The sequence below is a fragment of the Prinia subflava genome, chromosome 1, assembly GCF_021018805.1.
Source record: "Prinia subflava isolate CZ2003 ecotype Zambia chromosome 1, Cam_Psub_1.2, whole genome shotgun sequence".
Lineage (NCBI taxonomy): Eukaryota > Metazoa > Chordata > Aves > Passeriformes > Cisticolidae > Prinia > Prinia subflava.
In genome coordinates this window covers 46518845-46545172 of record NC_086247.1, presented here as the reverse complement: position 1 = coordinate 46545172, position 26328 = coordinate 46518845, and the positions used below count along the sequence as shown (strand labels likewise).

The 26328-nt window shown below is 39.0% G+C and overlaps 1 protein-coding gene across 11 annotated transcripts in view; it reads right to left on the bottom strand.

Annotated features, from left to right (window-relative positions):
* ZNF521 (zinc finger protein 521) overlaps positions 1-26328 on the bottom strand; it is a 230549-nt gene that overhangs the window by 187448 nt on the left and 16773 nt on the right. For 3 of the 11 annotated variants that reach the window (XM_063395282.1, XM_063395195.1, XM_063395227.1), the window contains 3 exons: positions 25080-25142; positions 23974-24033; positions 18231-18410 (listed from right to left, as the gene is read on the bottom strand). In XM_063395282.1, coding sequence (XP_063251352.1) covers positions 18231-18410; positions 23974-24033; positions 25080-25142 — 303 coding nt within the window. The remainder of the gene's footprint in view (positions 1-18230; positions 18411-23973; positions 24034-25079; positions 25143-26328) is intronic. The other 8 variants (XM_063395258.1, XM_063395213.1, XM_063395268.1 and 5 more) reach the window with 4 other exon arrangements.

Genomic DNA, 26328 nt, shown 5'->3' with positions numbered 1-26328 from the left:
TTTTTTGTTAATCACCCTCTTCCCTTTTGATACCCAGACCACAATGCAAAATTCTGGGTGACTTTAGCAATACAGGGGCCTGAACATCCATTATTTGCTTGTGTTGAGCCTTCCTATACTTCACTAAACATGCATACTACGAACTAAGTTTCAGAATAGATATAGCTTTGGTTCCCAAATCAATCTAATTATTGCACTAGGCACAGGGCTCTTTCCTCAGGTATTTCCTTCTTCACTTTCTCTAGGAAACAGCAATAAGTAATAGCAAATAGGCTGAAGAAAGCTGCCACAGTAATACCTAACTGCTACTTCTAGAGAAAAGGTTAATCTTTGTGTATGTTGAAGTGACTACATTGAAATCCAAAGTTCTATTCCCTTATTTTGGATACTAGTTCTGCTTTTAGCATCACTTACTGAAAACCACAGAGACACGATCCTGTTTACTGTTTTGTCTTACTTATTACTGTTTTGTCACATTTATTCATGCCAATACTTAAATCTTGTAAGTTTCATAAATTAAACTGGAGCGGTGATGAGGGTGAGAGAGCAGAGGACTGCCTTGTTAGCTTTCAGTGCAAAGAGACATGGATCTCAGGCACCTCTGCATCCTTTCAGCTATTAAGATATTTATTCAGCAATTAAAGATTTTAGCAATCATGTCATCCACTTCACCATTGCCATCCTTTCAGAGAAGGCTTTTTACACATCTGCAAAATTACTTAAGACTGGAGATCCATTTGCAAGTCATAATCTTCTCTCAATGAGTAGCATATTATGGTCAGTAAACTAAATGTTGGTTATACTTTTATGCATACCTATTTTCAAATCATTTGAGCAAATTTATATGGTATATAGATATGCAAAACAGCCAGACTTAACAGATGTTGCCCTCTAAGTTTTAAAGCCTCATTCTTTACTTTGGAGTTGCAGAAATAGGTATTAGAGACATCAGATAAGACACACACTTCTGAATACAGTTCTATAAACAATAGTCATTTATATAAGAGCTTGCTATGCTTTTTTATGAAGATTCACAGAAAATATATTCTAAAATACAAGCTTTGATGGATAGGACCAAGTAGTTTAAATCAACATGTAAGCACGTAGCAAAGCATTGCTGGTCCAAATTTTATACCTCCAGATCTTCTCAAGTTCAACAAAATTTAAATTCAGAGTCACAAGAATTCAATTTTTATCACAAATACAGTGGTGTAAACTGTCATGGGGAAAGGACAATGTGGGAACCATTCATTTACATTGAAACCAGTTTCAGTGTTATAGCTATATGAAAATCGCTTGTGGGAATGACTGGTTGTATATTCATGCACCATGACTTGGTTCTCTGTAACAGTCTTAATTGTATAATCGTATAAGGGAAAGCCTAACTTAAAATTTTAATTAAATATGGTCTGCACTGTACCAGTAATTTCATCCTGGAGTGCCACATATTTCTGGTTTTCCCCTTCAGCCAAGGGGAAAAGGGCAAGCAACAGTGAGAAATGTAACAGCACTGAATAAAGAACCTCCCCTTCACATCCTCCATTCCTCACAGCTCTAACAGAGGACCTCCAGCAACACTTTCCTGCACTTTAACTGCATGGTGCTATTTAGAAACAAACTGAACAGCCAAGGCAGACTTATTGTTTTGTCCTTCTGGTGTGTTCCTTTTCCTTTTAAAATAATCTGTTCACCTTCATGCTCTGAATTTGGAATGGAGCATTCCTGAATAATAATTTCCTGGTATACCATTTCACTTCATATACAAAAGTTTCCTTCACTGATGGCCTTAAAGAAGTGGTGAAAAGCATTTGATTGTGGGATGGTCAAAAGAACAAAGCAATGTGGAGAATGTTGTTAGTCAGTGAAATGACTTACCTGAGCCTGTAAACTTAAATTCTCATCTGAACTGCTTTTCAGTCTACAAATAATTTCTTTACGCTTACTCATCTTAGAGAAAACTGGTAGCTTTGGGCCTCAGACAAGAGAAGAGACCACTAAGTATGCCAGAAAGGTGTTTTTTATGGAAACAGTGTTTCAAGATCACAACCTCATGTGCATCTCACCTTAAGTAATGAAGTTCATTTTTAATGTAATTTGTAAGCATCCTTAGATATTCATAACCTTTCTGAGACACTGTGAGGATAAATGCACCAAAGGCTTAAGGCAAAAAAGTCACATCAGTAGCTAAATCTCAGACAGGTAGCATAAAACCCTGTATAGTTGTATGCCTTTCTCTAGAGGAAAACATTAAAGTTACTAGTTGTCTACACAAAGCAGAGGATCCTGACATAACTCATCTATCCTCACCTGTTCTCTTCCAGATTCCACTATGCATTCTCTGAACCTCTTACATGTAGGTTGGCTTTTCAGGATCAGCAATTTTAAATAGCTTGAAATCTACTCACAGCTTAACAATGGAAGAGATGAGTGGACTTTAAACCTATTTTCTTCATGAGGGAGCAACAGTTTTCATTAATTTTCTTGTCAACAATTAAATAGAAACATTTCCTCACTTTCTTCCTCAAATCTGTATTGAATAACCATGTTGGTTCTTTCATTTATGAATCTACTGAAAGGACAGACAAATAATCATAAGACAATAATCCTTGAAATGAGAAACAATAGCTTTTGATGAATGGATTTCTACTACTTGTAAGTTATTTTTAAAAGAACTTAGCACAGCAAATACACATCATTCCCTTTCTACCAGCACAAGTATCTTCTGTATTCCAAGCAAATACAATATGGAATGGAAAAAAGGTAAGAAATTTTAAAAATTAATGAGAACTTGGGGGTGCAGACAAGAAGTTAGAAGGACCTGGCCTTGAATCATTATTGAAGATGTGAAGAAGATTAATATTCTATGAAATTACTTACCTTTACCTGTAAAGGTACATTCTAGTCTGAAGTTTACTACCTTTCAGTCGGGGAATAATTACTTTATGCTTCCTCAGCTTAGAGAAAACAGTGGTAGTTCTGCTAATGCTGTGAAAATAGGCTTAGTGAATGGGTCTAATTTTAAATATCGGGGAGGAAACAATTCACCAATTAATTATGCCTTAGATTAGAAACAGGAATTTTGTTCTTTCATCCCTTTTGCTCCAGCTCATGGAAAATAGTGCAGACTGGGTACAGAAGGATCATGCCAAAAAACAGAAGACGACTCATGAGATCAGTTTTTGAGTCATAAATTTTAAGGCAAAATAACTTTATTTAGCTGTTGGTCTTTGAATGATTAATACACTCACTACATGAACTTCAAATGAACTACATAAATCTGAGCCAGGTCTGTATTAAAAAAAAAAAGGCAAAGAAACAGAAATAGAGGGAGAAGTACAAGATCCTACAGGCATTTTGCTCAGACAGGCTTAGTGTTTCTTAAAATATGGTACACCTGATTGTGCCCATGAGCTCTGGAAAATGGGAGTGCTGCAGTCTTTACTTACACAGTAATATAACATTACACATGCTATTTTTGAGGTATTTCACCAGTGTAGACCAGTGTAGGCTAGCTATCCATGTACAAACATAGATAATTTTTGGAGATGTACAATTTCCTGATGGGGGAAAAAAAAACCTGTCCTTGTTTCTTATAGATGAAATGCTACCAAAAATGCTAATTGTGAAGTATATTTTGAGTTGAAACATACAATTTAATTATACTGGAATTTTAACATAAAACACCTTTACAGGCAAACACTATTATACAAAAGACAACTACAGAGTTCTGTACTGGAGCCATGACCATAAGGTAATATGCAATCTAATTAACATGCAGTTACTCTCTTTTCAATGGGATTTAACTGCTCATTGAGAAGCAGTAAGAAAGAAGAATCCTTTATCTAGCATTTTAAGCAATGTATAAGAACAAAGAAGAAAGAGGATACTACAATGAACAACTTAGAGCCAAACAGAAGTTGCAATATCTTCTAAGAAAAAGTTGCTTGCTGAAAAATTCTCTTCCATCCAAAGAAAGGAGAATTCCATGGGAGCAGAGAAAATGTTAACAACCATTTTTACATTCAAAGTAAAATTTCTTCAGTTACAGTATCACCAAATGCAACCATAATGAAAACTTATTTTTAGTCAATAAAAGTAATTATATTTTCTTTTTAATTTGTTTTAAAAAATGTTGTTCTCTGCTTTTCCCCTTCCCCTTCCTCAGAAGTAGGCATAAAGTTCTGATAAAACTTTATACTTCATTAAGAAAATAGCTGGCAAGCCTATAAACTATGCAAATAACATTTGGATTGCAAACCACATTTACTGCACTTGACTGATGGAAGAGTGATTATTCCATGTCTCAATTCACTGAGAGCATATTGACTACTTACATACACAACATTTCCTGTACACCTAACAGTTTCCATAGTTTGGTAAACACATTCCACCTATCACAGTGAAAGGCTTCAAATCCAAACTTTTCTTTCACAGAGTATCCTGTATTTATACGTCGTAGAATGTTATGGAAGGAAAGGGTGGAATGCTGCACACATCTTATGGCAATTGCACTGGGGTCTGCCAAAACACGTGGTTTGATTTTTAAGCTATGTAATAAGAGGCAGAACCCCAAGCTTCCATGAGTGTGTATTAGAAAGCATACATTATGCCCTCTATCAAAAATTACGTAATTTGACAGCAAAATGTATAAGTAAGCCCGTAATTACCTTAAATGTCTGCCACGCAGTCAACCCTCTGGGCTCACAAGTCAAAATATTGTGCTAGAGCTCCCAGAGAGCAGATATTAGGAGACAAGGGAGGGCCAGAACACGGCTTTAGGGTTGAGCACTACTCTGAGCCACTTCCTCACCCCCTTGACTCAAAATGTCTGGGACCAGAGCCCTTGGAAGTGGAATGGTTTCCCTAGCTATGGCTGGCTTAGCAGGGCCAGCCTCCCCCTGTGCAGGGTAAAAGAGTCACCTCTGAACAAAGGGGTGACAAAGAAGAGCCATACCATTCTGAAGAACAGGACTTCCCTGAGTACTTACTACTCACCTAGAAACAAAGCATCAGCCAGGTTTTGACAATGTGCTGTGGAATAATCCACCCACTCACATCTCAAAAGTTGTGGCTCTTTTTGTGAGCACTTAGATCCTGTGGCATTTCTCACAAGGACAGGAGGCTTGCCATATTGTGCTTGGACAGTTTCCTGTCTCCCCCTGCTATGTCTCATGGGTCTTAGCTGCTGTCTTCTGCAAAGCTGGCTACATTTCATGCTATTGAAGGTAAATAGTTGAAGAAAAATTTTGGAATTTAGAGAATGGAAGGCCTTATGCAATTCTTACAGGTATATAAAACATAAGGTTTCCTCCCATGCAAAGAACAATTTTGCCTCAGTGAATATGTATTGATTCTTCATAGCCCTGTTCACTATCCTCATAGATCTACTGACTGAGGTGCAGTTTCAAAACCACTATATGAAAAAAAATCTGTGGTGCTCAGCATACAGAGATGCTCTTTGATTTCATATCCAAGACGATGAATTTTGTAAGAGCTAGAATTCAGCCTTTAAATTGTATTGGACCTCTTTCCATACCTGTAGAGGAGAACTGCACAAGTAACTTTTAGGCACTTCAGGCACTGTCTAATAATGGAAATATAATGAAAAAGGCTCCATGCCTCTCATGAAGCCAAGTCTATATCCACAAACTCACCCTCAACAGTATGTCAGGGCCAGCTATGCCTGCACTGACAAAAAAGCACACACTCTGCAGAAATCCAAACACTCTTTTGTCCCATGCTATGAGGGGCAATCGTTCCTACCATGGGGGATCTTGTGACACATCCAGCATATCCACAATTGTGTATTCCTAAAGAAGCATTATACAAAAGCTGGAGCATTTACAGAAATGCTTAAAAAGTGGTCAAATCAAGAATGAACCTGTTGGAATGGATGACTGTGCAAATAACAACATGGGCTATAGACCTGAGATTGCAGCTGTATTCTTGGTTTCTAGAAAAAGCATCATCAGGTCCAGCAGAGGCTGTAGAATGAAATCAAGAATTTTGAGTGATTTTTACTCTGCTATCCTTGCTGAAATACTGAAGTACTCAATAGGAATAGCAGCACTACTCTAGATATTGTGGAGGGAAAAGGGAGCAAACAGTAGAATAGTGGAGTGCAAAAGAAGGGAGAACAGACAAGAAGAAGAAGAAGCAGTGGGATATTCCAGCACCACAGAAAATCATTCCTACCCTTCTCAGCCAAAGAGAGAACTGCAGGGATATCTGACCTGCTGATAGAGAAAAAGGCAATAGAAATAAAAGCACAACTCCAGAAAACCTCAGTAAAAGAACTGAAAGTATAGAGATAACAAGGACAGAAAAGTAGTCTCAGTAGCAAGTACACTAAATAAGATAAAAATCAGCAACAGTGGCAGGCAGAGAGAGTCACAAAAGAGGCAGAATCTAATTTTAATAAGATAAACAGCATTCTTCCATTTCCTCAGCCTTTTCTTTACCAAGGAGCACCTGGTATCATGGCAGACAGGGGAAGCTTTTCTACTTTCAAACTTACTGCCAGGGAAAACAGTTTGCAAATAAATGTGGTTAAAACCACAGCCTGCCACTTGTTTGGGAAGTGCTATTTGAAAATATGTTAGTGAAGCACTGACTGTTTTAAAATGACAGAACAATAGAAAGGCAGAGATCAAAGGGGCAGGGAGAAGAATCCTGAGAGAAACAGAATGAAAATTTGAACTCAGTAGTAGAAATCCTGCCCTCTGTGAACATAATAATGACTTTTCCACTGGTTTCAGTGAAGCAAAGATTACAGACAAGAGCTATAGACAAAAATTGAAGAACATTCTCCAGTCAGACTCGACAGATGCCTGTGAAAAAAAGATTATCCTGTAATACACAATATTCTAATCATAACACAACAGAAGAAGCAAATATTAAACCTGTTTTAAGTGTTTCAAAGGCAGTTTAGAATAATAATTAGAATCATACAGAAACCTGTGGTTATTGACACATTAGAATAGTTCGGGACAAAGAGATGTTGCTTAGAAACTGAATTTACAGGAAAAATTGAACATGCTCAGTGTTTTGCAAAAATCCAAGTATCATTCCTGGCCATGTACCGAAGTCAGATAACAATAATAAGAAATAAACACATACTCATGAAAAATTAATGACATTAATTAATGTGTTAATGGTAAAACTGATGTGTTATGCACTCATGCTGAAGCCTGCATTTGTCAGAGAAAGGTGACTTAGCAAGTACAAGTTTCATTTCCCTGTGCTTTGCTTTTACAGCTGGTAGAAGCCTTGCAAAGTACTTGAAAAACTTGACCCTTCTCCAGCCTCCCCCGCATGAGTCACTCAACCTTCCTCCAGTCATTAGACTGCACTTCCTACTGGGATGCAGCAGTAAAACAAACGAGAGACACCAGTTCTGGTCACGGTGAGGGAGGTAATAAACCAGGGACAGGTATTTTTATGAAATTTAAAACTAATTCCCATATATTATACATATCAACTAAGTGCCAATCCACAGCACTTATTTCAAAAGCTCTATTTCAAAAGACATCTTGATGTGCTCCAGTCCATTCCCTGTCCTGAAAGTACACTTTCCTTGTTTTTACATAAAGGCAAAATAATTTCCTGCATTTTAGATGCTTCAGCAATATTACATACAAAAATATTAAATCACTTTACTTCTACATATATAACGTGATTTTGATAACACTGTCAAGAGTAAATTTGAACCAAAATCTCACACACAAAGTTCCAGCCTTTCATGTCATTATTAAATCCATGACAAATACTCCTTGACAAGTTTTAATATTTCAGAAGTTGAATGCCAGTTTGTCTTTTATACTTAGTTTCAATAATAACCCTCAGTTCTACCATGTCTTTCATATGTCTACATTTTTGGGAAACCCCTGTTTCTTCCCCCAGGAAGTAAATCTCAAATGAAGCATTCATTGACAGAAGAGATCACACTTAGTCAGACAAAATTAATAACACATTTACCCTTTTCTGTCCACAGATCCTCCCAGTATTTTAGTTTCAAACTTGCCTAAAATTATACTAACTGTGCTAAAAGGATTCTTGTCCCCATAAACTCCTTGGGTTCACTCCACAGTGCACACAAGAGACTCATCCCTTTAAACTTCAAGGAGTTCCCATTGCAGTGTAGAAGAGAAAAATTCAGAGATTATGGAATAATCATCTCCAAATCGATCAATTTCCCCCGAAGGTAAAAAACAGAAAGAAAGAAAAAAGTTGAACAGTTCCAGCTTGCCTTCTTGAAGGGAAGGTACCCCCAGGGCATGTTGTAGAATGATCTCGATCTCTTGCTCCTGATGCTTATTAAGAGGTCATAGATATCAGTTACACTACAGCATTCCCAGATGATAACCTCAGCTAAGGACTATGACCCCTTAGTACAAGTGCAGGGATATAAAATTAGGAATATTAAGGGTCCACACTAAGAAAGAATTTGACTCAACTATCAGTCATTTTGGAGGAAGTGTTGTAATAAATGGGCATAGCTAGTGTCTTGTAAAAGACAGAGAAACTTTAGTAAAATGGACTTCAGGTTCTAATGCTTTCCATAGAAGCAGCACCTTGATTTCTATTTGATCATTATAATGGGTTTCCACAACAGAAAAAGGTGTCTTTCTCGAAAGGCACAATATATAGCTCAGAACACCCTGGGTAAATTAAAAGGTGTTTCCCTTTGTCTTAAACCAATAACTTACTAACTGAGTCACAGTATAGAAGCAGAAATCACTTTGCAACCATGTCAAACAGAATATTATGCCAAGACACCAGGCAGGGACTGGAATATTTTTAAGGACCATTCTGCTCCAACAACTCTCTTCTTTCCTAAAAAGTCGGGTTTTTAGACCCTCCAGATGATGCTTCAGATGATAAACAAAGCCCATATGGGTGGTGTGTTAGTGAACTACCACATTGCCTGAAAGCCTTAACACTCTACAGCTGATTGTATAAACATGAATTAAGGTTTTTCTACAACTGTATTAAGCAAAGTGTTAAAGAGCTGTGGGGCATTTTGTTACATTTTGTTTTCAAGCTATGAATTTAACTACTGAACATATAAGTAATGATAATATGTTGTACCTCCCATTCCGTTCATTTCGAAATGGTAATTAAAGTAAGCGCCAATAATAAAAACAGCAAGTATTTCAAGAAAATTATTTTAGAAGGTGCAGGAAATTCACCACTTAAAAAGGCTAATTTGTCATGGCAATAAGACCCATTTTCTGGTACACTGACAATATATTATAAATATTCCAGTAAAATAGAAGCATAAAATAAACAACAGGTATTTACTCTGAGGCAGTTGATTCTCTGAAACACTGTAGTCAGTATTGACTGTAGGTGTATATACACACTTATATGCAAGACAATCATTATTTCATTTTCAGTAGTGTGTCTATTAGAATCATACACATGAATTCCCATTGTACTGGGTAAAGGTCAGGGTAGCTGTGACCCTGTATCAGCAGCAGCTTTACAATTCAAAGTCTGTATTGCTGAGGACTGTGAAAAACAAGACAAGCTTGGCCACAGGATCCATATTGATTACAACAGTAATTGGAAGGAACATAGTTATCATAGGGTAAGTAATGACTATTTTTTCTTCTTCACATATGTGCCAGTGTTGATGATTCCCCTGCCCCCTCTGGTCCTTTCCCTGCAGGCAACCATCTTCCTTGGACAACGAGAATTAGGAATTTCAGCTGCATAGATCAAATAGTGATTATAGTACTGCTTTCCTAAAACTGGAATGAGCACTGATGGTTACGTCCTGCACAGAATGCCTGATAAAGGTCAGTGGATTACCTCATGTCATCACCTGGCAGATCTCAGAAATTGGAGCCTCTTCTGGAGCAGAAAGGAGATGTCACTTGAACACTCAGCGAGCAGGGTTACTTTTCAGTGGGAAAGTCACAGTAACCAAACAGTAATGCAGAGAGATACCCTGTACTGCCCATTTGGAAATGCTGTGAGGAAACGGCTTGACCTTTAGAACACCCAGCAGTGGCTATAAATAAATGGAACAACAGACTGTCACTGCAATAAAGCAAAGTTCTGGATCTAGCTAGGGCAGATTTTCAACAGAGTGCCAGGGAGGCATTTGAACTAACTCTGAAAGAGCCAGGGAGCTGGCCAAGTCAGTGCTTTGAAACAGGGACAGTGACGTAAGACTAACTTGGAAACCACAAAATATTAAAGCCAGAAGAGGAGAAATTCGTGACATTATCATGGCTCATCCCAGAACCTAATGATATTGCACTCACCCACAACAGAATGTCAGGTGCTCCCAGCTGGTGCTTTCACAGTTGTATGTCAAAAATGCACCACATAGATATGTCCTCTGTTACAGCCTAGGACTATGTAAGTCGTACTGCTAAGCAAGACTTGGGAAGAAGACACTGAACCAAGGTATATTGTTTATGTAAATTGTTGTTTTTTTCAGGGGAGACCTTACTGCTCTCTATAACCACCTGAAAGGAGATTGCAGCCAGGTGGGGGACGGCCTCTTCCTCTTCTCCCAGGGAACAAGTGATAGGACCAGAGGAAGTGGCCTGAAGCTGTGCCAGGGAAAGTTCAGATTGGACCACAGGAAGAACTTTTTCACTGAAAGGGTGGTTAAGCACTGGAATGGGCTGCCTAGGGAAGTGATGGAGTCACCATCCCTGGAAGCTTCCAGAAACATCTGGACATGGCAATCAGTGTTATGGTTTAGTTGACAGGGTGTTGTTCACCCAAAGGCTGGACTCTTCCAATGGTCTTGAAAGTCATTTCCAACCTTAATGATTCTGTGATTCTAAACCAGACTCTGGGTGACAGAGACACGGTGTCTTTTAACCTGCAAACCAGAGTATTGTTGTCCTCAAGATTCACTTTTATCTTCAGTGAAACAGTTTTACATGGGAACCTCTGAGCAAAGGCAGTCAAAACCTTGGTTCAAGTGTGTGATGGCCAAGTGCCAGGATGATTGGATTTGTGCTCCAGACAAGAATATATGCCTTTGGTGTTAAGAGCACTTTGGACCAACTCTGCTGCCTACTCCATTTGCCCAGTAAGGCATGGATAGCTGCAAGATGAGCCCTGAGAGCCCCACACAAGAGCTCAGGTTATTTAAATGTGAAAGACAGCAGAGAGACAGTTCTACCAAAAACTGGACCTGGTAACCCCTGCACTGGGGTTCCCTAAACCAAATCCCTTTGCCAATAAGAGAACTAGAGTCTCCAGCTGAGCAGTTTCTGCTGCAGATGAGGACTCCTGGGCCATCAAGGGGGAGTCTCTGTCCATGGTGCTCACTGAGGCAATGGTGCCCTCACTGGTGCAGGGACATAGGATTGGATCCGGTACCTTGACATCATGTCGGGAATTCAGGTTCCCATGATGCAAAGTCCTTGGTGGACACGTGGAGTAGATAAACCAACCAAAACTCTTTCTAGTACATGCTAAGAAAATCATCAGCCTTTTAGTGTAGAAGATCAGGCTAGAATAAGAGGAAAATAGGAAGAAAAATTGAGGAAAAAATATCAATGAAAGATATACAGGAAGCACTCAAACTCTTTTGGAAGACGCCACTAGCTTATTCTCCCACCTCCAAACAGAGCAAGAGTTCTGGCACTTACAATTAATACTCATGAACATGTTTGCTACAGGGGTCCCTCAAGTCAAAAATTACAGTTCCAAGATACAGACCATCAGCTGCTTTCTATTACAGAGGGTCACTGACAGACAACTCAGGAAGTGCTACAGGCTGCTTTTAAAACACCCAGGAGATGAAGATCTACTGGTTTTATGACTGATTAACAATCTCAAGAGCAGAGATTAATGGTTTCCAAGCAAAAGGGAAGGGGTTTTTGCCTCCTTGCCCATGTTGGCTGTTCATCATGGATCCTCAAGAAACGCACAGGGATTTTGAAGAACAGCCAGAAGGATGTGCTCTCTACTTCCACAGCTTCCAGCTACAACATATACAAGTTCCCTCCATAGCTAGGAATTATTTTCACAGAATTTTGATATGAAAATCTAGGAACACAATTATCAAGACCTTAATTTATCCTCCATAGAGGCATGAAGCTTTGCATATGAACTTCTGTCTGGCAGATTCTGTATAGCCTTGGCCATTCAGTAGTGCATATAAATCTTCCATCCAAGTCCAGTGAGAGGCTTTACATTGCTCTTTGAATTCAAAATTATGATCTTTGGAGGCAGAAGCTATAATTACCACCCTATTCCCCTTTTTTCCCCCAAATACCAAGGATTTGGAGTTGCAGATATGAGTCCTGGCCAACATAATAATTAAAAGATGGAAGGCTAAAAATTGCAAACTACCATGTGTTTTGGCTGGGACAAGAAACTGAAGGTGAGGACCTGCTTTCCACTATCTGTCAAATAGAATAACATTTTGTGGAAATCAGAAGTTTGTGATCCAAATAAAACGGAAAAGTAGAAGTACTTTTCTCTCTAAAACGGCAACTGGGAAGCCCTCTAAGGAAAGAGAGGCCTGAGCTCAAGTTCCCAGTCCAAACACTGTTTGTCTTTTATTCAATAACTGTTTAATGTAAAATCCATATGCAGTCCTTGGTGCAGGAATTCTCTAGAGAAACAGAGTGACTCTCTCAAGTGAAGTAACTGTACTTGGCAAACAGTGCTTGGCAATGCGCCACCAACTGCAATGAAGCAGATGAATATGCTCTTGGTGCATCATATATTTAACTTCTTAGGGTCCTTGTCCTCAGAAGCACTTTGATCAAGCTCAGATTTTCTCTGTGATGCTGGAATGACCAAGGAGCCTTGCCATGTATCTTTTCTCCACACATGTAGTGAAAACTGAAAAAATAATGACAAGAAACGCAATATATTTGGCCAGGATTCTTTTGCTAGCAGAAAGAGCTGTTCTAGCTATGATATCAAGGCATGGTAACACCAAGTGTTCACAAGATTTATCTTGTAGTCTCACTGTGCACAGCATACATCCTTTGGGACAAAATCCTCTGGAAAGTTTTCAAGTGTTCTAGTGAACACTTACCAACTCATTCAGAAAGATGAAAAATTCCTGGGCACTCAGAAGAAGAGAAAAGAGGCAAGACAGTGAAATCTGTGTTACCTCCTGTTTGCTAAGTCCATGATCACTCATGGTACATGCTGTCTGTGAAGCTGTTAGGTAGCACAAGCTCTCATAACTAGACATGAAAGTAGATGTTTCTTGGGATGATCATGAAAATTAATTTTGGTCATAATTCAAAAAACAGAATTACTGACTTATCTAGGATTTCCCACCCTTGTGATACTGCAGTGCTGATGGAGACCAGCGCTCGGAACAATGGGACCCTAATACAGTTCTAGAATTCTTTTCAGATGTCATCAGAGAGGAATCTCTGAGCAGGGCTAGAGGGCAGGACTGCATCTCTTCACTGGCAGGGGAAACACAGCTATGACCAGCACCTTTCAATATCAGAAACAGATTAGGTGATAACAGGAATGGCTATCAGCTCTACCTGACATACTCACTCAACCTGTCAGAGTCCTGGAACTAAGCTAGAGCCCGAAGCATAGAATGGAGTCCACCTAACCACCTAAAGGTAAAATAAATATCCCCAGTGGAGAAATACCTCATGTCTTTGCCCTCAGAACACCCTTAGCCTTGAAGCCATGACTGCATATGATTGAGTAGCCTACTTTCAGGCAAGTTTTACAGCCTCTGATGCCAACAGGGGTAGTAGGGAAGTCCTGTAACGTGCACTGTGTCTATTCACATTCAGGTGGAGCATGGCAGGCTTGTGTGCCAGCATGTCCACTGCTGCTGAGTTATTTAGGAACTCATCCTGTTGGTATGTTGACAGCAGGTTTATGCTCCTTGTTCTAGTATTACTCTGGTTAGGGCTGAGATTTCTGATGCCAAAGTGAGCTACAGGATCTAGAAGAGTACCAAGCTTGAGCTGGATCCCTCTGCACACAGAGCCAGCCAGTGGAGAGGCAGTTCTCACATAGACATGGGAGACTTTATAAAGCAGGATCCCTGAGGACTAAAAAGGAAAATAAACAATACAAAGCACTGTGCAGGGAAAAGGGATTATCAATCAAGCTGGAGACAATAAAAAAGTGTGTGACACGCTGTGTCCTACCAACAGAATATATGGCAGCAATGCAAAAGGTCAAGTGTCCTTTCCTGATGGCAGAAGAGGAGAGAAGGTGCAGTTGAGGGTTTATCAGTAGTGTACCATATTTGATCCTGCATTCAAGTTCCCCCAGTGAGATCCAAACTGACATACACTAGAAAGACATCAGACTCATAGCTATGCTAATTGGACCCTTTGCTTATAAACACAACATAGAGGATGACAATGTGCAAGTGGCTTGAGTTATTAAATTAAATGCTGCAGGAAGAATACAGTGAGAAAAGTATTAACATCAGAGAGAAGCACTATTAAATCCATATATTTATTGCCAATCTTTTGTAATGACTAAATGAATATAGTCCAGCATCTTATCTATCCTTGGTTACAAGTATCGCAAAGAATTTTTTGGAACTTTCCCCCCCCATTTATCCATTATCTGTATTCCACAAACATCACAGGAATTGTCAGCAATTAACATAAATAAATCATCACCTTTTCAGAGAAAGCTTCAGTACAAGAATTTCACATGATAGCAAAAAATATTACTAAATAGCTCATGAAGGGCCTGTTCCATCCCCCACTGAAGTCAATGGGAATCTTTTCACTGACTTCAATGAACACTCGATCAGACCCAAATTGAAAAGATCAATAGCGCACACATTAGGATAAAAGAGCAGCTATGCCCTCCTCCAGAAAAAAGGACATGAGTTCAATTCAAACAACAGATTACAGAAAGGAACCAGTTGGGGAGGACTTTTTTTCTCCTCCTTTGAAAAAATCTGCACGAGAACAGCAATTCAAGATCCTGAGAGCTAAATCTCACAGAGTTGTAAGTAACTCTTATCTTCCACTGTCCTCTGAATAGGTGGGGGTGACTAACACTTTGAGAGATTGGGAGCACTGTTTAATAAACCAGCTCCCTTCTCCTCATTCCAGTCTTTGGTTGAGAGTACAGACTGAAGATTCAATAAAGCAACTTTACTCCTTCCACTGAACTGTCAAAACTTCAGAGGAACACATCTAATATTTTCAAATGCAAAAACTAGAAGCCTGAGTATCAATTTGAGAACCTTAAGTGGCAGGCCTGATTCTCAAGCATGTTACAAGGTTGGTAGAACTAGGCACAGTCAAGACACTGTGACACTCAAATGCTGTGTTTCACATTCAGGGTTTCACTAGAGGGTTGCCTTAAGCCATTGTTTTTTCATCCTGTTTGTTCCATCAACATAATTGTTGATTTTACGCAATATAAGTGAATGGAAAAAGACCATACACCTGGATCAACACATAGAGTTCATAAATTCTCACAGTGCAGCTCCCCATGCATCTCACAGAGCACCTCAGCGAAGCTCAGTAAAATCCAGACAAGCTGCAGCAGCTGGCTCAGCCGTCTGAAGAATGGGGTTTTGAGGGCTTCACAACATAAATGTGGCGCTCAGAGGATAACAGCCCTGGCATTTTTACATAATGGACATCTTAGGTAACTCTTCCCTGCCTGAGACTCAGACTGGAAAAATCTCATCAAGATAGATTATATATTCTGCGCTCCTCCAGGGAGGAGGCAGTTGATCCAAACAGCAGAATACAGTAGAAAAAAGTAAATTTTTTAAACCTCTTGCCTTTCGTTAACAACTTAGTGACAGACATGTTTGTAGAATTAGTAGACACCTTAGAGTGTCTCCTAATTTCAGTTGGACTCCTCCTAAAGTAGACAACCAGAGCACCTATGTAAGACCCTGTTGTAGTCAGAGGATTTGATAACACTTTCTATTAAAAAACCTTTGAGTATGGCACCCAAAGGTGCTTGTGGAAGAGAAGGACAGGAGTCCAAGGAGCTTGATTAAAAAGCTAAAAGCAAACCTTATTTTTTTTTTGTCAAATATATATTGTGTTTCAGAAAATAAAGGCTTCTTTCTGTCACCTTTTTGTCACAGATTATCTAAAAATAATCTCAGGCAATGAGGGTTGTCTTGAATGTTGTGTCCTTATGTGAGGTCACACATGTACCCTGGGATCTTCCATTGAATCTACCTCACTAAAAACCTGGTTAGTATTTTTTTTGCTTAAGAAGAAATCCTCAACTCCAGCCACGTCATTCAGGCCCCTTTTTCAACTCTAAGGGTGTATTTAGGTCATTTATATTTAGAAACAGAGGACAGTTGGCTTTTTGTCAACTTTGTACTCCAGAAGGGTGTGTACTTTCAGTTTTTGTTCACTTCATTGGCTTTCAAGCAGCCTGGGCTCTACTCATTCACTATCACAAGTTTCCTTGAAAGAGAGGCAAAGATATTTTTAGGAACTTAAACAATTTCCTTCAAGATTCATTTTTATTTCCCCCTCCTCTGCTATCGTATGTGTATTCCTACCTTCACATACACACCTCAGCTTGACTAATCCAGCATCTTTAGTTTTACTCTCATTTAGCAACACAACTCTCAGCAAGAACTGCTGTGTTCAGGAGCAATGGTCCAGGATTCTTCCTATTTACTGCTCCTTTCAGCTGTTTTTCATCAATTTCTTAACCCAAGTGCACAAGCACTTTTCGGTGCATTCTGCTTGCAGCTTTAAAGCAGAGAAAACACTTGGTGGAAGGGGGCAGCAACTAACTAACCAGAAAGGAGAGACAGCTGTATTGGAACAAGGTAAAAAACCCACAGGGATGAATAAATGGGATCTGAGACAGCGAAAGGGAGAGCCAGGGGAATCAGGCAGAGTGAGTGCGTTCTGGGAGAGGAAAGGAAGACACAAGTTAAGCCACCAATTTTTCAACACAGAAAGAGCAAAAGAAAGAAGGGATGTATGAAGAAAAGGAGAGAAAAATGTTTAAGTTATTGCAAGTCAAGAGAGAATATCCATACTTCCAGAAATCATGAGCACTGTAGAAAAATGTGTTCTGGAACTTTGTAGGAGTGATTAGAAAATGATTGAATTGATTGTATCTCAAGTCAGAAATACATTTTACAGGCAAGAAAAGGCAAAGCAGTATATTAATAAAAGTAAACACCTCTTGCTGCTGCAGATTTTCATCTTCCATAATTTGAAGTGAGGATCAAAATCATTTGACAGATCCACATTACTTCCTCAATCTTTCTTCTGCTCCTGCCCACTTACTCCTCTTCTGCTCATCATCTTTTCACTCTTCATCTTCCAAAGTGGTACTGCTATCTGACTTTTATGTCTCATTCTGACAGGGCTTAGCCTATGGAGCTATTGGAACCAAAACTCAGGAAGCTCTCCAAACAAAAGCACACAGAGACATTTTCTAAGGGCATTCCTAAATGGAAAGGGAATTTTCTTGTTTACAAAGTCATAATAAAGAAAGGTTTTTAACAAAACTCTACTACACAATAAGTACACTTTTATACTGTAGAGGATAAAAGTAAAATACTATCTAATTAAAAATATAAGTGCCTTTCTCTTGACACTGAGCCTGTTTGGACCTACAGTGTGTACCACCAAAAAATCTACTAAATTTAAATTCAGCAGATTTCACAGGTTTTTCTCAGTAAGGGGGCTGTCTACAGTAATTTCAAAGAGGAATTTATGTGGTAGAGAGGTCCATTCACCCAGCTCTACTCAATTCAGTAGTACCTGATCAGCACTCAGTTCTGCCCCTTCACTGAAGCCGAGATCTGATTTTCGCCTCTAAATATTTCCTCAATTCCTCTCAACTTTCAGTTACTGATTACTGTACAGTCATTTGTAGCTAGCAGATTAGAGTAACCCAACATCCAGTACAGATCTGCAGCAGGCCATTGTGCAGATTCATTCATTATGTGACATTATGCCATTTAAGCCCCACTTATGAATGCCCTCTGCATTCACAAATGACCTAGCAAAATACATGTAGAAGCAAAGCATGGAAAGCTGTACATGTACGAAAAAGTACAAATCTAGAAAACACACACAACAGTCATATATCCTTTGGTATTAAGGAAATTTATAATGTTCTATTTACAGTATAATCCTGTCCCAAAATCTATTTATAAAGGTCTCAACCAAGCATTCAAGTGCAGGAATAAAATAACTGAAAAAGGAGGGATATCAGAAGCAGAGGATGGGAATCAGAAATAGAGCAGTGCATAAAGCCACAAAGTGATAAGTATTGTTTACCTGTCAGTTGACATTGATTAATCTTGTGTTCTGTGATATCGCTCAGTGACTCAAACACCTGGAGGCAGCTGTCACAGCTGTGCACAGCTTCTTCTTCTAACTCCTCCCCTTCATCCGGCCTTTTCTTACAGTCTAGCACATCTCCATCTTCTGCCTTTTCTTCTAGTTTACAGCTCGGGTCTGAAAGAAAAGCAAGACTGTGATGTCCAGCATGTAAGAAGGAACATTCAAAAAGGAAAAAAAAAAAAAAATCTAAATAGGTTGTTGTGCTAATGATGAGAAGAAAGCTATTTGGCATGGGTGCGCAGCACATTGTAGAATTTATTGCTAAACAAGCAAAAGAGGCTTTTTTTCTTTTTTTTTTCCCCTAATCTCAATGAAAAGCAAATTTCCCCTCTACTCCCAGCTCCGTTTCTCGCTCAAGCTATTCTTCCATGCTTCAGTGTTAGGTTTGTCAATTTTATCACAGCTATTGAAACTGCTTTGATCATCGTAAGAAAGGATAAGCCACCTATGCAGTTAGTTTTTCAATGAAAAGAAAAATCAAATCAATGAGTGTGCAGGAACTTCTTTTCACTGTTAACTACAGCGTTTCACAGGAAATTACCAGAATTAAGAGACTAACAAATTTGATTTACATAAACATGAAATTAATCTTGATTTTACAACCCACTCCAATACTCCATCACCACACTATTTGACACAAACAAAGCCCTGGAAAGCTTACACCCTGGGTCAAAATGCTACTCATGCTCTGAACTTGTGCATGAATTAAAGGCAGTGCCTCATCAGGTTCCTGTGTTTGCCAGATCATGGAAAACTGCAAACGAACTACTCTAGCACAAAAGCTAATAGAGTGCACAAAGAAAGCTTCATCTGTTTGACATATTAACAAGCATTTGGGGATAGCAGGATAGCTCCAGCCTCAGATCAGCAGTCCTGAGCCCAACTGAAGCTTCTAACTGGAAGAAACATGCAGCCTCACCCCTACCCATATGTGCAGACACACCCACAGCTCACTGCACTGCCTCACTTCTGCAGATGACCAGCTCACTGAGATAATGTGCAGCCTAGAATTTTTCTTCCTCCTCTGAGGAGGAACACAGTAGCTTTAACCACTCCTGACTTTTTGCCCATTTTACTAAAAGCTTCCTTCAAAGACAGAAATAAACCAATCTGTCTTCCCTAATAAAGCAAGCTGGCACTTAACTTTGTTTTTCCTTGGGAACCACAGTACAACAAGTGAAATGCAGAAAAGAAACAGTTGTGCATATTCCAGCAACAGGAATGCAAGTGTTTGACCACTTTTCCCTTTTCTGCCTTGGCTGCCTCATCTTTCCTTGTACATATTTGAGAGAGCTGAGACCGAAACAAGTAATTTTAGAAAACAAGGATGAACTCACGTAACAACAGGAGATTGTGCAAGTACATTTTAAGATGTTACACTCTTTAGCCAAGTGGGTGAGTAACCAGCAGCAGGCTCCCTGGCCAGGGGAACAGAGAGGTGGTATCTGTGAATGCACCTTATGTAGCCTTGAAATTGATTAGAATCATGCCCAACTCCTTGGAAGAAGATGAACCAAGACACGCCAACATTACGTTTATATTGGGGATGGAGTGGTGTGTGAGGAGAAGCAGGAGGCAATTCCACTTTAAACCACTCACATCCGCTCTCAGCACCCTACAGTCATCTGGGCACAGCCATTCCTGTATTTCTTGCTGCCCACAACCAAGGTCAGAGCTCTCATCATCCCTCTGTGTCCTTTGGTCCGTACTGCTGCACCCTGCCCTTCAACTGTGCAAACACAGATGGACCCGCCAGCAGAAACTGGAAATGACCCATGTCAGGAAGTCTCTCTCATGCCATGTGGCTTGTGATCAAAACCGAGGAATTTCTTTGACAGGGGTAAAGGGCAGTATTTATTTTTAAGGGAATTATGTTACAGAGAGAAACCAGATTAATTTTTTAAAATAAAAAACACATTCTGAAAGCAAAAATATATTTGCTGTGCAAAAGCCCTGTCTATACACTGAGTTCTTACATGACAAATTACATCCACAAGGTTCTTTCAAGAGTGGAAATTTCCACTTGGGCAGCTACTTCCAAACAGAATAGTAGCCTGTAAATTTTAAAACCAAAAAAGGTACACTAATTATAAAAAGACTATGGCATTTTAGCCATTATTGAATATTCTAAATCTAAGAACTTCCATTGCTGTTTTATTTTCCAAAATAGTTTGAAAGATTAATAAAAGTAGCTAGGAGATTGCCAGGTTCTAAAGAGTTCAGAAAATGAAATAATTGTCTTAACTGTTGCAAACTGACCCCAACATCATTAAACACTTGTTGGAAGGCAGCATGTGCACGCTGCATACTATTAGTTGTTCAGCTCAAGCTCCCAGTTTCATCTTATAAAATTGACAGCACTCAGGGAAATGTGGGCACTAGGTCTGAATTTTAACATGAGTATTTAAATGCTGCACATAAAGTTTACAGACCTGTTTGTTTTAAAATAAGGGTAGTGTCTGACTCTGCTTCAAGTACAGTGCTGAAGGAAGGAAAAGGGAGGGGAGGGAATTCTTGGGACTCACTATTCAGAAACAGTTGCATTTTACAGGAATTCAGCAGCACAGACACACATAGGCACACATGCACCCCTTAGTGCACAAAAGCCTAAAGGATCACTCAATTTAGAGCTTCATACTTCGAGACCAGTTATTAAAATTAGAATCATTTTAAGACTAATAATGTTTTGCTTCTCCTTCTGCATTTGCAGATATAAACTCTACAGGGACAGAAGTCAGTCAAGCTTATTCCCTTCTGCTGCAACTTTAGAATACATGCTCTAGCCAACTGGCACATTTGTTTTTAGGTCAACACTTAAGTGGGACCCTCTGGGACCTAGGTTTGAGTTTAGCCTATGACAGCTTTGTGAAATAAGTTCTGGCAGTCTCAGCCCCTCTCAATGAATGCATTTCCACTGTGATCTGCTTCTGTGAAGAGATGTCACCACCAAAATAAAAAGATATTTAAAGAGAGCAAATATCATTTGGAGGTTTTGTGAATAGATAGCTGTTCTGTTGCAACAACAAATATCTTCCATCAGGAGTTGGTCTAACCTTAAATAGTTACTTAAATTGAAGATAAGCTGCCTCATTTGAGCAGCTCTTTTGGAAGACTAGAATAAAATATTTTATAGATGCAATGTGCATTCATCTGTACTTTCTCCTTAACCTCTTGTTCAAAGCTCAGGCTCAAATATAGGCTTCAAGGCAAATGTCATTCATCTCCCACATTTCTTTCTCCGCAGTATCTGCAACAATCACAGCCACAATTCCCTCAATAAGATGGTGTTCATAGTAAAATTACTTTTTCCAATGTCTGCAAATACCACTGTGATTTCCAGAGGCTTCTCTACCCTGTTTTGGAGGCTGCCCATGCACCAACTGGAAGTTTCCAATGTGATATTGTTTCAATCAGCAACAATACACACATCCTCTCCACATTCAGATACCAGTGGAAATTATCTAGTGTAGAAATCAATGAAGGTTGCTTTTTTGGAAGAGAAGTTTTTGGAAGTATTAAGGGACTTAAAAAAAATAAGAGAAAGAACAGTTGTCTCCTCTTCCTGATTATGCTAACATTATTTATAAATGGAAATTAAAAGAAGCATGATTTTCACATTACTATGTTCCCTGGCAGGTGGTTCTCCCCTTCCCTTCTTCCTCCTTCTCATAAGGGATGTTATTGCTGTAACTTGGTCTAATAAAAACTGCAACTTCGGGGAAAATGAAAAATTGCATTGGTTTAAAAGTGTTGGAGGCAATAAAGCCATGGACTTCAATTAATTTCAAGTATGGGAGCGGTTTAAGGCCAACCAGCAGAAATTCTATTCTGCCCAAGTAAAAATGAGGTTTCACCACATTTACTTTTTATAACCCATATAAAAGTCAAGTAAAAGTAATGAATATCTAAAAGTCATCTCAGTGGACTGGCAAAGACTGTCTGTATTCTTGAAACTCATCTTACATATTTCTGCCTATGCTGCAAAGATCCATAGATAATCCCAACTAAAACATCAAACTACCAAGAAAACAGCCTCCTTTCCAATCCATTTCACTGCCTTGCAGTAGACCTCCTTCCAAGCCACTTCTGCATGGAAAAGTGCTGGCAAAAGAAAGGAAAACTTAGATCATGTGGTTGTAATTATTACCAGGCAAGGAATATTTCTTCAGCTCAGTGGTAAAGTAAAACTCTGTCGCTCTCTGCTCCCAATAGTGTCCATCGCAAAACAACTGCCTCATTAAATCTCTGCAGTAAGATTAATATGCCGTAGCTGCACTACATTATAACTTGGTACTCTATAAAAAGCACATTTAATGGTTAGAGCCAGGGCTTAGATACAAAGTATTACTATAAAAACTTCTGGCAGTGTGTATACAGTCCAGGCCTTCTGTACTGCTTGCTCTATCAGGCTTTTTGTTTTTAATATCAGCACTGCATTCTTGCTATGGAGAAAAACAGAATCTTAAATCCTGCCTAGAAATAAACAGAGAACACCACAGGACATGATGGTACATAAAGAACTAGCAATGCAACTTAACCACTGAGAACTGTTTTAAGAAAAGAAAATGCAGAAGAGCCACCACTCCTTGACACTGATCTCTGGTTTTGCAGTTGCCTATTTTTCAACTTCATGTGTCCACAGCAGGATAAGTTTGGTTTTTTCAAGAATTTCCAGATAGCTAAGTGGAGACACATGTACACTGAAAAGAGTTTGAGAAATTTCCCAGTAAAAAGGCAAAGATCTCCCTTGCTTTTATTTACTCTCTTCAAACAATCTACTTTATGCATAAAGCCATTAGAATCTATGAAAAGTGCCAAACACAAACCCGGAGGATACACACAGAAATATAAAGCTGAAGAAAAATTTAACTGCATTCTTCACCTTCATAAGAAGAATAACTCCAACTGTTCTCAAACAGATTACCTACACATATTCAGACATGACTAGCCTTCTAGGAATATCCTTAAGGATTCAGCCCTTACTCCAAAAGGTGACCTCAGCTGAATGAATAAGACTATTCAGATGAGTCAGTCCTTCTCTTCAGATAAAATTCGGTGAAACCAGTACCAAAGACAGAAACAAATTATTTCTTGCATTCTCTGAACCATGTTAGAGAACAGAAGCCCTTGTTGTTTTGGGGAATTAACAATTATTTCTTCCTAATTATTAACAATACTTATCCCTGTGATCCTGACTCAAACAATAGTTTTGTCCACCCAATCTCACTTATTAAAGATCCCTTAATTAATCTCTGGCAAGAAATGATACAAACAATCTTTAAAGAAATCATCCCTATCTGCATATTTTAGAAATATGGAAATAGTTTAAATGAAACAAATAATAAAGTTTATCTGAAATGGCATGGGTGGGGTAATTACATGGGGAACGTAGAGAAGGCTTAAATTTAACAAAAAAGGAAATAAGAAAAAAATGAAAGCATGCTGTACTTTAGAAGCATCTCACTTTCAGTCAGCCTACAAAAGGCAGAATTTCTAATTGTCAGAAATTGGAAGGTAAGGGGAGAGGAACATTATTTTCTATTGCAAGCCCCAAGAATGCATTCTAAGCTGAAACAGAAAAAGAAGAGAGCAGGCTTTGCAAAAACACCCCGATACAAAAATCCCTCACACTGTTGTCAAATGGTAAGCAAGCACTAATGAAGGAATTCAGCATTACCAGTCTGTGCGGCTGTGTGTCCCACACCTGCCTGATGGTCCTCTGTTTCATTTTCTTCTACTGTCAGAAAAAGGCAAACAAAACAAAAACAAAACAAACAAAAAAAGATGTTAGGTAGGTAGCTGAAGTGTTTCAAGCATCTTTACACCAGCCTCAGTTCTGAAAGCCAGCAATGCTTGCACAACACGGGCAAGAAAAGCTGCACTGCAAAGTGCGAAAGTGTAGACCAGACCAAGACAAAATACATTGCTGTATGGAAGCTACAAATCTGAGAGCAGAGTGACCAATTCTTTTTCATGGCTTAAAAAAACAATTCCAATTTCCTCTGGGACATTTGTCTTCAATGCACTTTACTGTATTTGATTACAGATCTAATAAGAGGACAATTATGGGCTTTAAGATTCTGCTTGCTCCACACAGATAAGAGAAAGCCTTCTCCTGGCAGATGGGAGAGGTGTGTGTGCTAGTTCATACATAAGCTTTAAAAAATAATAATAATCCTATATTCAGTAGCAAAGAGCAGTGCAGACAGCCTTGCAAAGGAGAACTAACCCCATGCTGTTTTACTGTATATACCATGCCAGCATCTTTCCCTTGGCTCGCAACTTTCCAGAGCAGTAGAACTAAAAACAATACAATTCTTGTCAGATTCACTATTCAAAACTTGTTGGGTGAGTGAACCTAACAAGAGCCATTCTGCTGCTACTTTGAAAAATTAGAGAGCGCTGTTCTCTTACGTTCTGATACGATGCCTAAGTAAGATTGACTCTCCCAAAGCAAAAGTAAGGGAAGAGCTAAAAGGCAGAACCATTTCCTTTTTATTCTCCCAAAGACCGAGTTCTTTGAGTTAGAGAACAGCGGAGAGAAAAAGAATTCATTGTGCCTCCACAGGGGAAAAAGCTGAAAGGGGAAAGACTGCACTTCTGCAGCATTTCCACTCCCAAGAATTCAGACCTCAAAAAATAATCATGCAACTGAATTAAAAGTCCAGAGATTTGAGGTATTTTTCCTGGTTCTTGGGACAAGAGAGTGCAACACTTAGGGGTCACATATAAATCTAGACATATATGCAAAAGAAGAGATACATATACACACTCCACAGGTACCTCTTTTCCTCCTCCGCCAACCCCAAGGCTTCATACAACTGGTTGTTTCTAGAATCTGAGTTTCTAGAAAAAAAACACCAGTTTTCATAAGGACACTCTTAGAACACCAGAAACTTGTAACACAGTGCATATATCAGAAAGAGTCAAGTACAATCTCTGAAGGACTCTAAACAGTCTATATCTCCATCCCAGAGCTGTGGCTAGCAAGCAAACTCTTCTCTTCTACAGAGATCTTATAAGTTTCCCCAGCCCTGCAGTCAGTCCAGTATTTCACAAAATATGATTTTATGAGCTAATTTATGGGCTGAACTCCTGTTTTGCAGCCACGATGTTACCAGTACCTCAGCTGTGACAATACTGTATGATTTTCTTTGTTACACTGAAGCAGTCATCCCAGCATCCCCACGGCTGAAGGAAACCGGTCAGACAAAGAAAGCAGTGGGAAAAGCTCATGAAAAGCTGAGCTTTGGGGAACGCGTGGTCAAACGCAAACTACGCCAAATAGAAAGATATTTCTCTAAGGTAGTTTCATTAATAAAGCAAGGAAAATAATGAATAAATCTAGTATACAATTAAAAAAAAAAAAAAATCTATTGTGACCCCCTCAGAATTCCCAGGGAAACCTCTGCAGCAGCCCAACCTGACCCTATTTGTGTCCATCATTAGTTGCTGATGTATTTCCAAAAAATGTACTTAAGAACAAGCTCTAAAACTGAAAATCGGTCCACTCTTCCATCCCTCAAGAGGAAACTCACTTTGATCATCACTACCTAGTAATCAACCTTATTAAAGGTTGTAGATATTTCTTCTGTCCTCAACCATAATAAATGTACCTTCTCAGTTCAAAAAAGCAGTTTAAGAACTCTACCATTTCTTAAGTGTCAAGATGGAATTGAAGTCTTCAAACATGAACTTTTCAATAACTGATTCCCAAGTGGTTACCTGCTGAGAGGTAAACAAGATCCCCACTTCTAGGTGTAAACCAAAATGAAAGAGTTAATTTTTTCTGCTGTTCTGTCCTCACTGTCTACTGTCACCAGCTGCAGTACCAGAATCTCTCACTGCTCCTGAGATGTGACTGCACAGTGATATGTACTCAGCTTCACACTGCTGACTGAGAGATACACCAAACATTTTTAGTTCCTAAAATGGAAAAAAATAAACATGGATGCTGCCTAACAAATTGTTTCCAGGTATGCAATTTTGTACCATGAAAACATGACAGCGTATGCCTTGTGAAAACAAACAT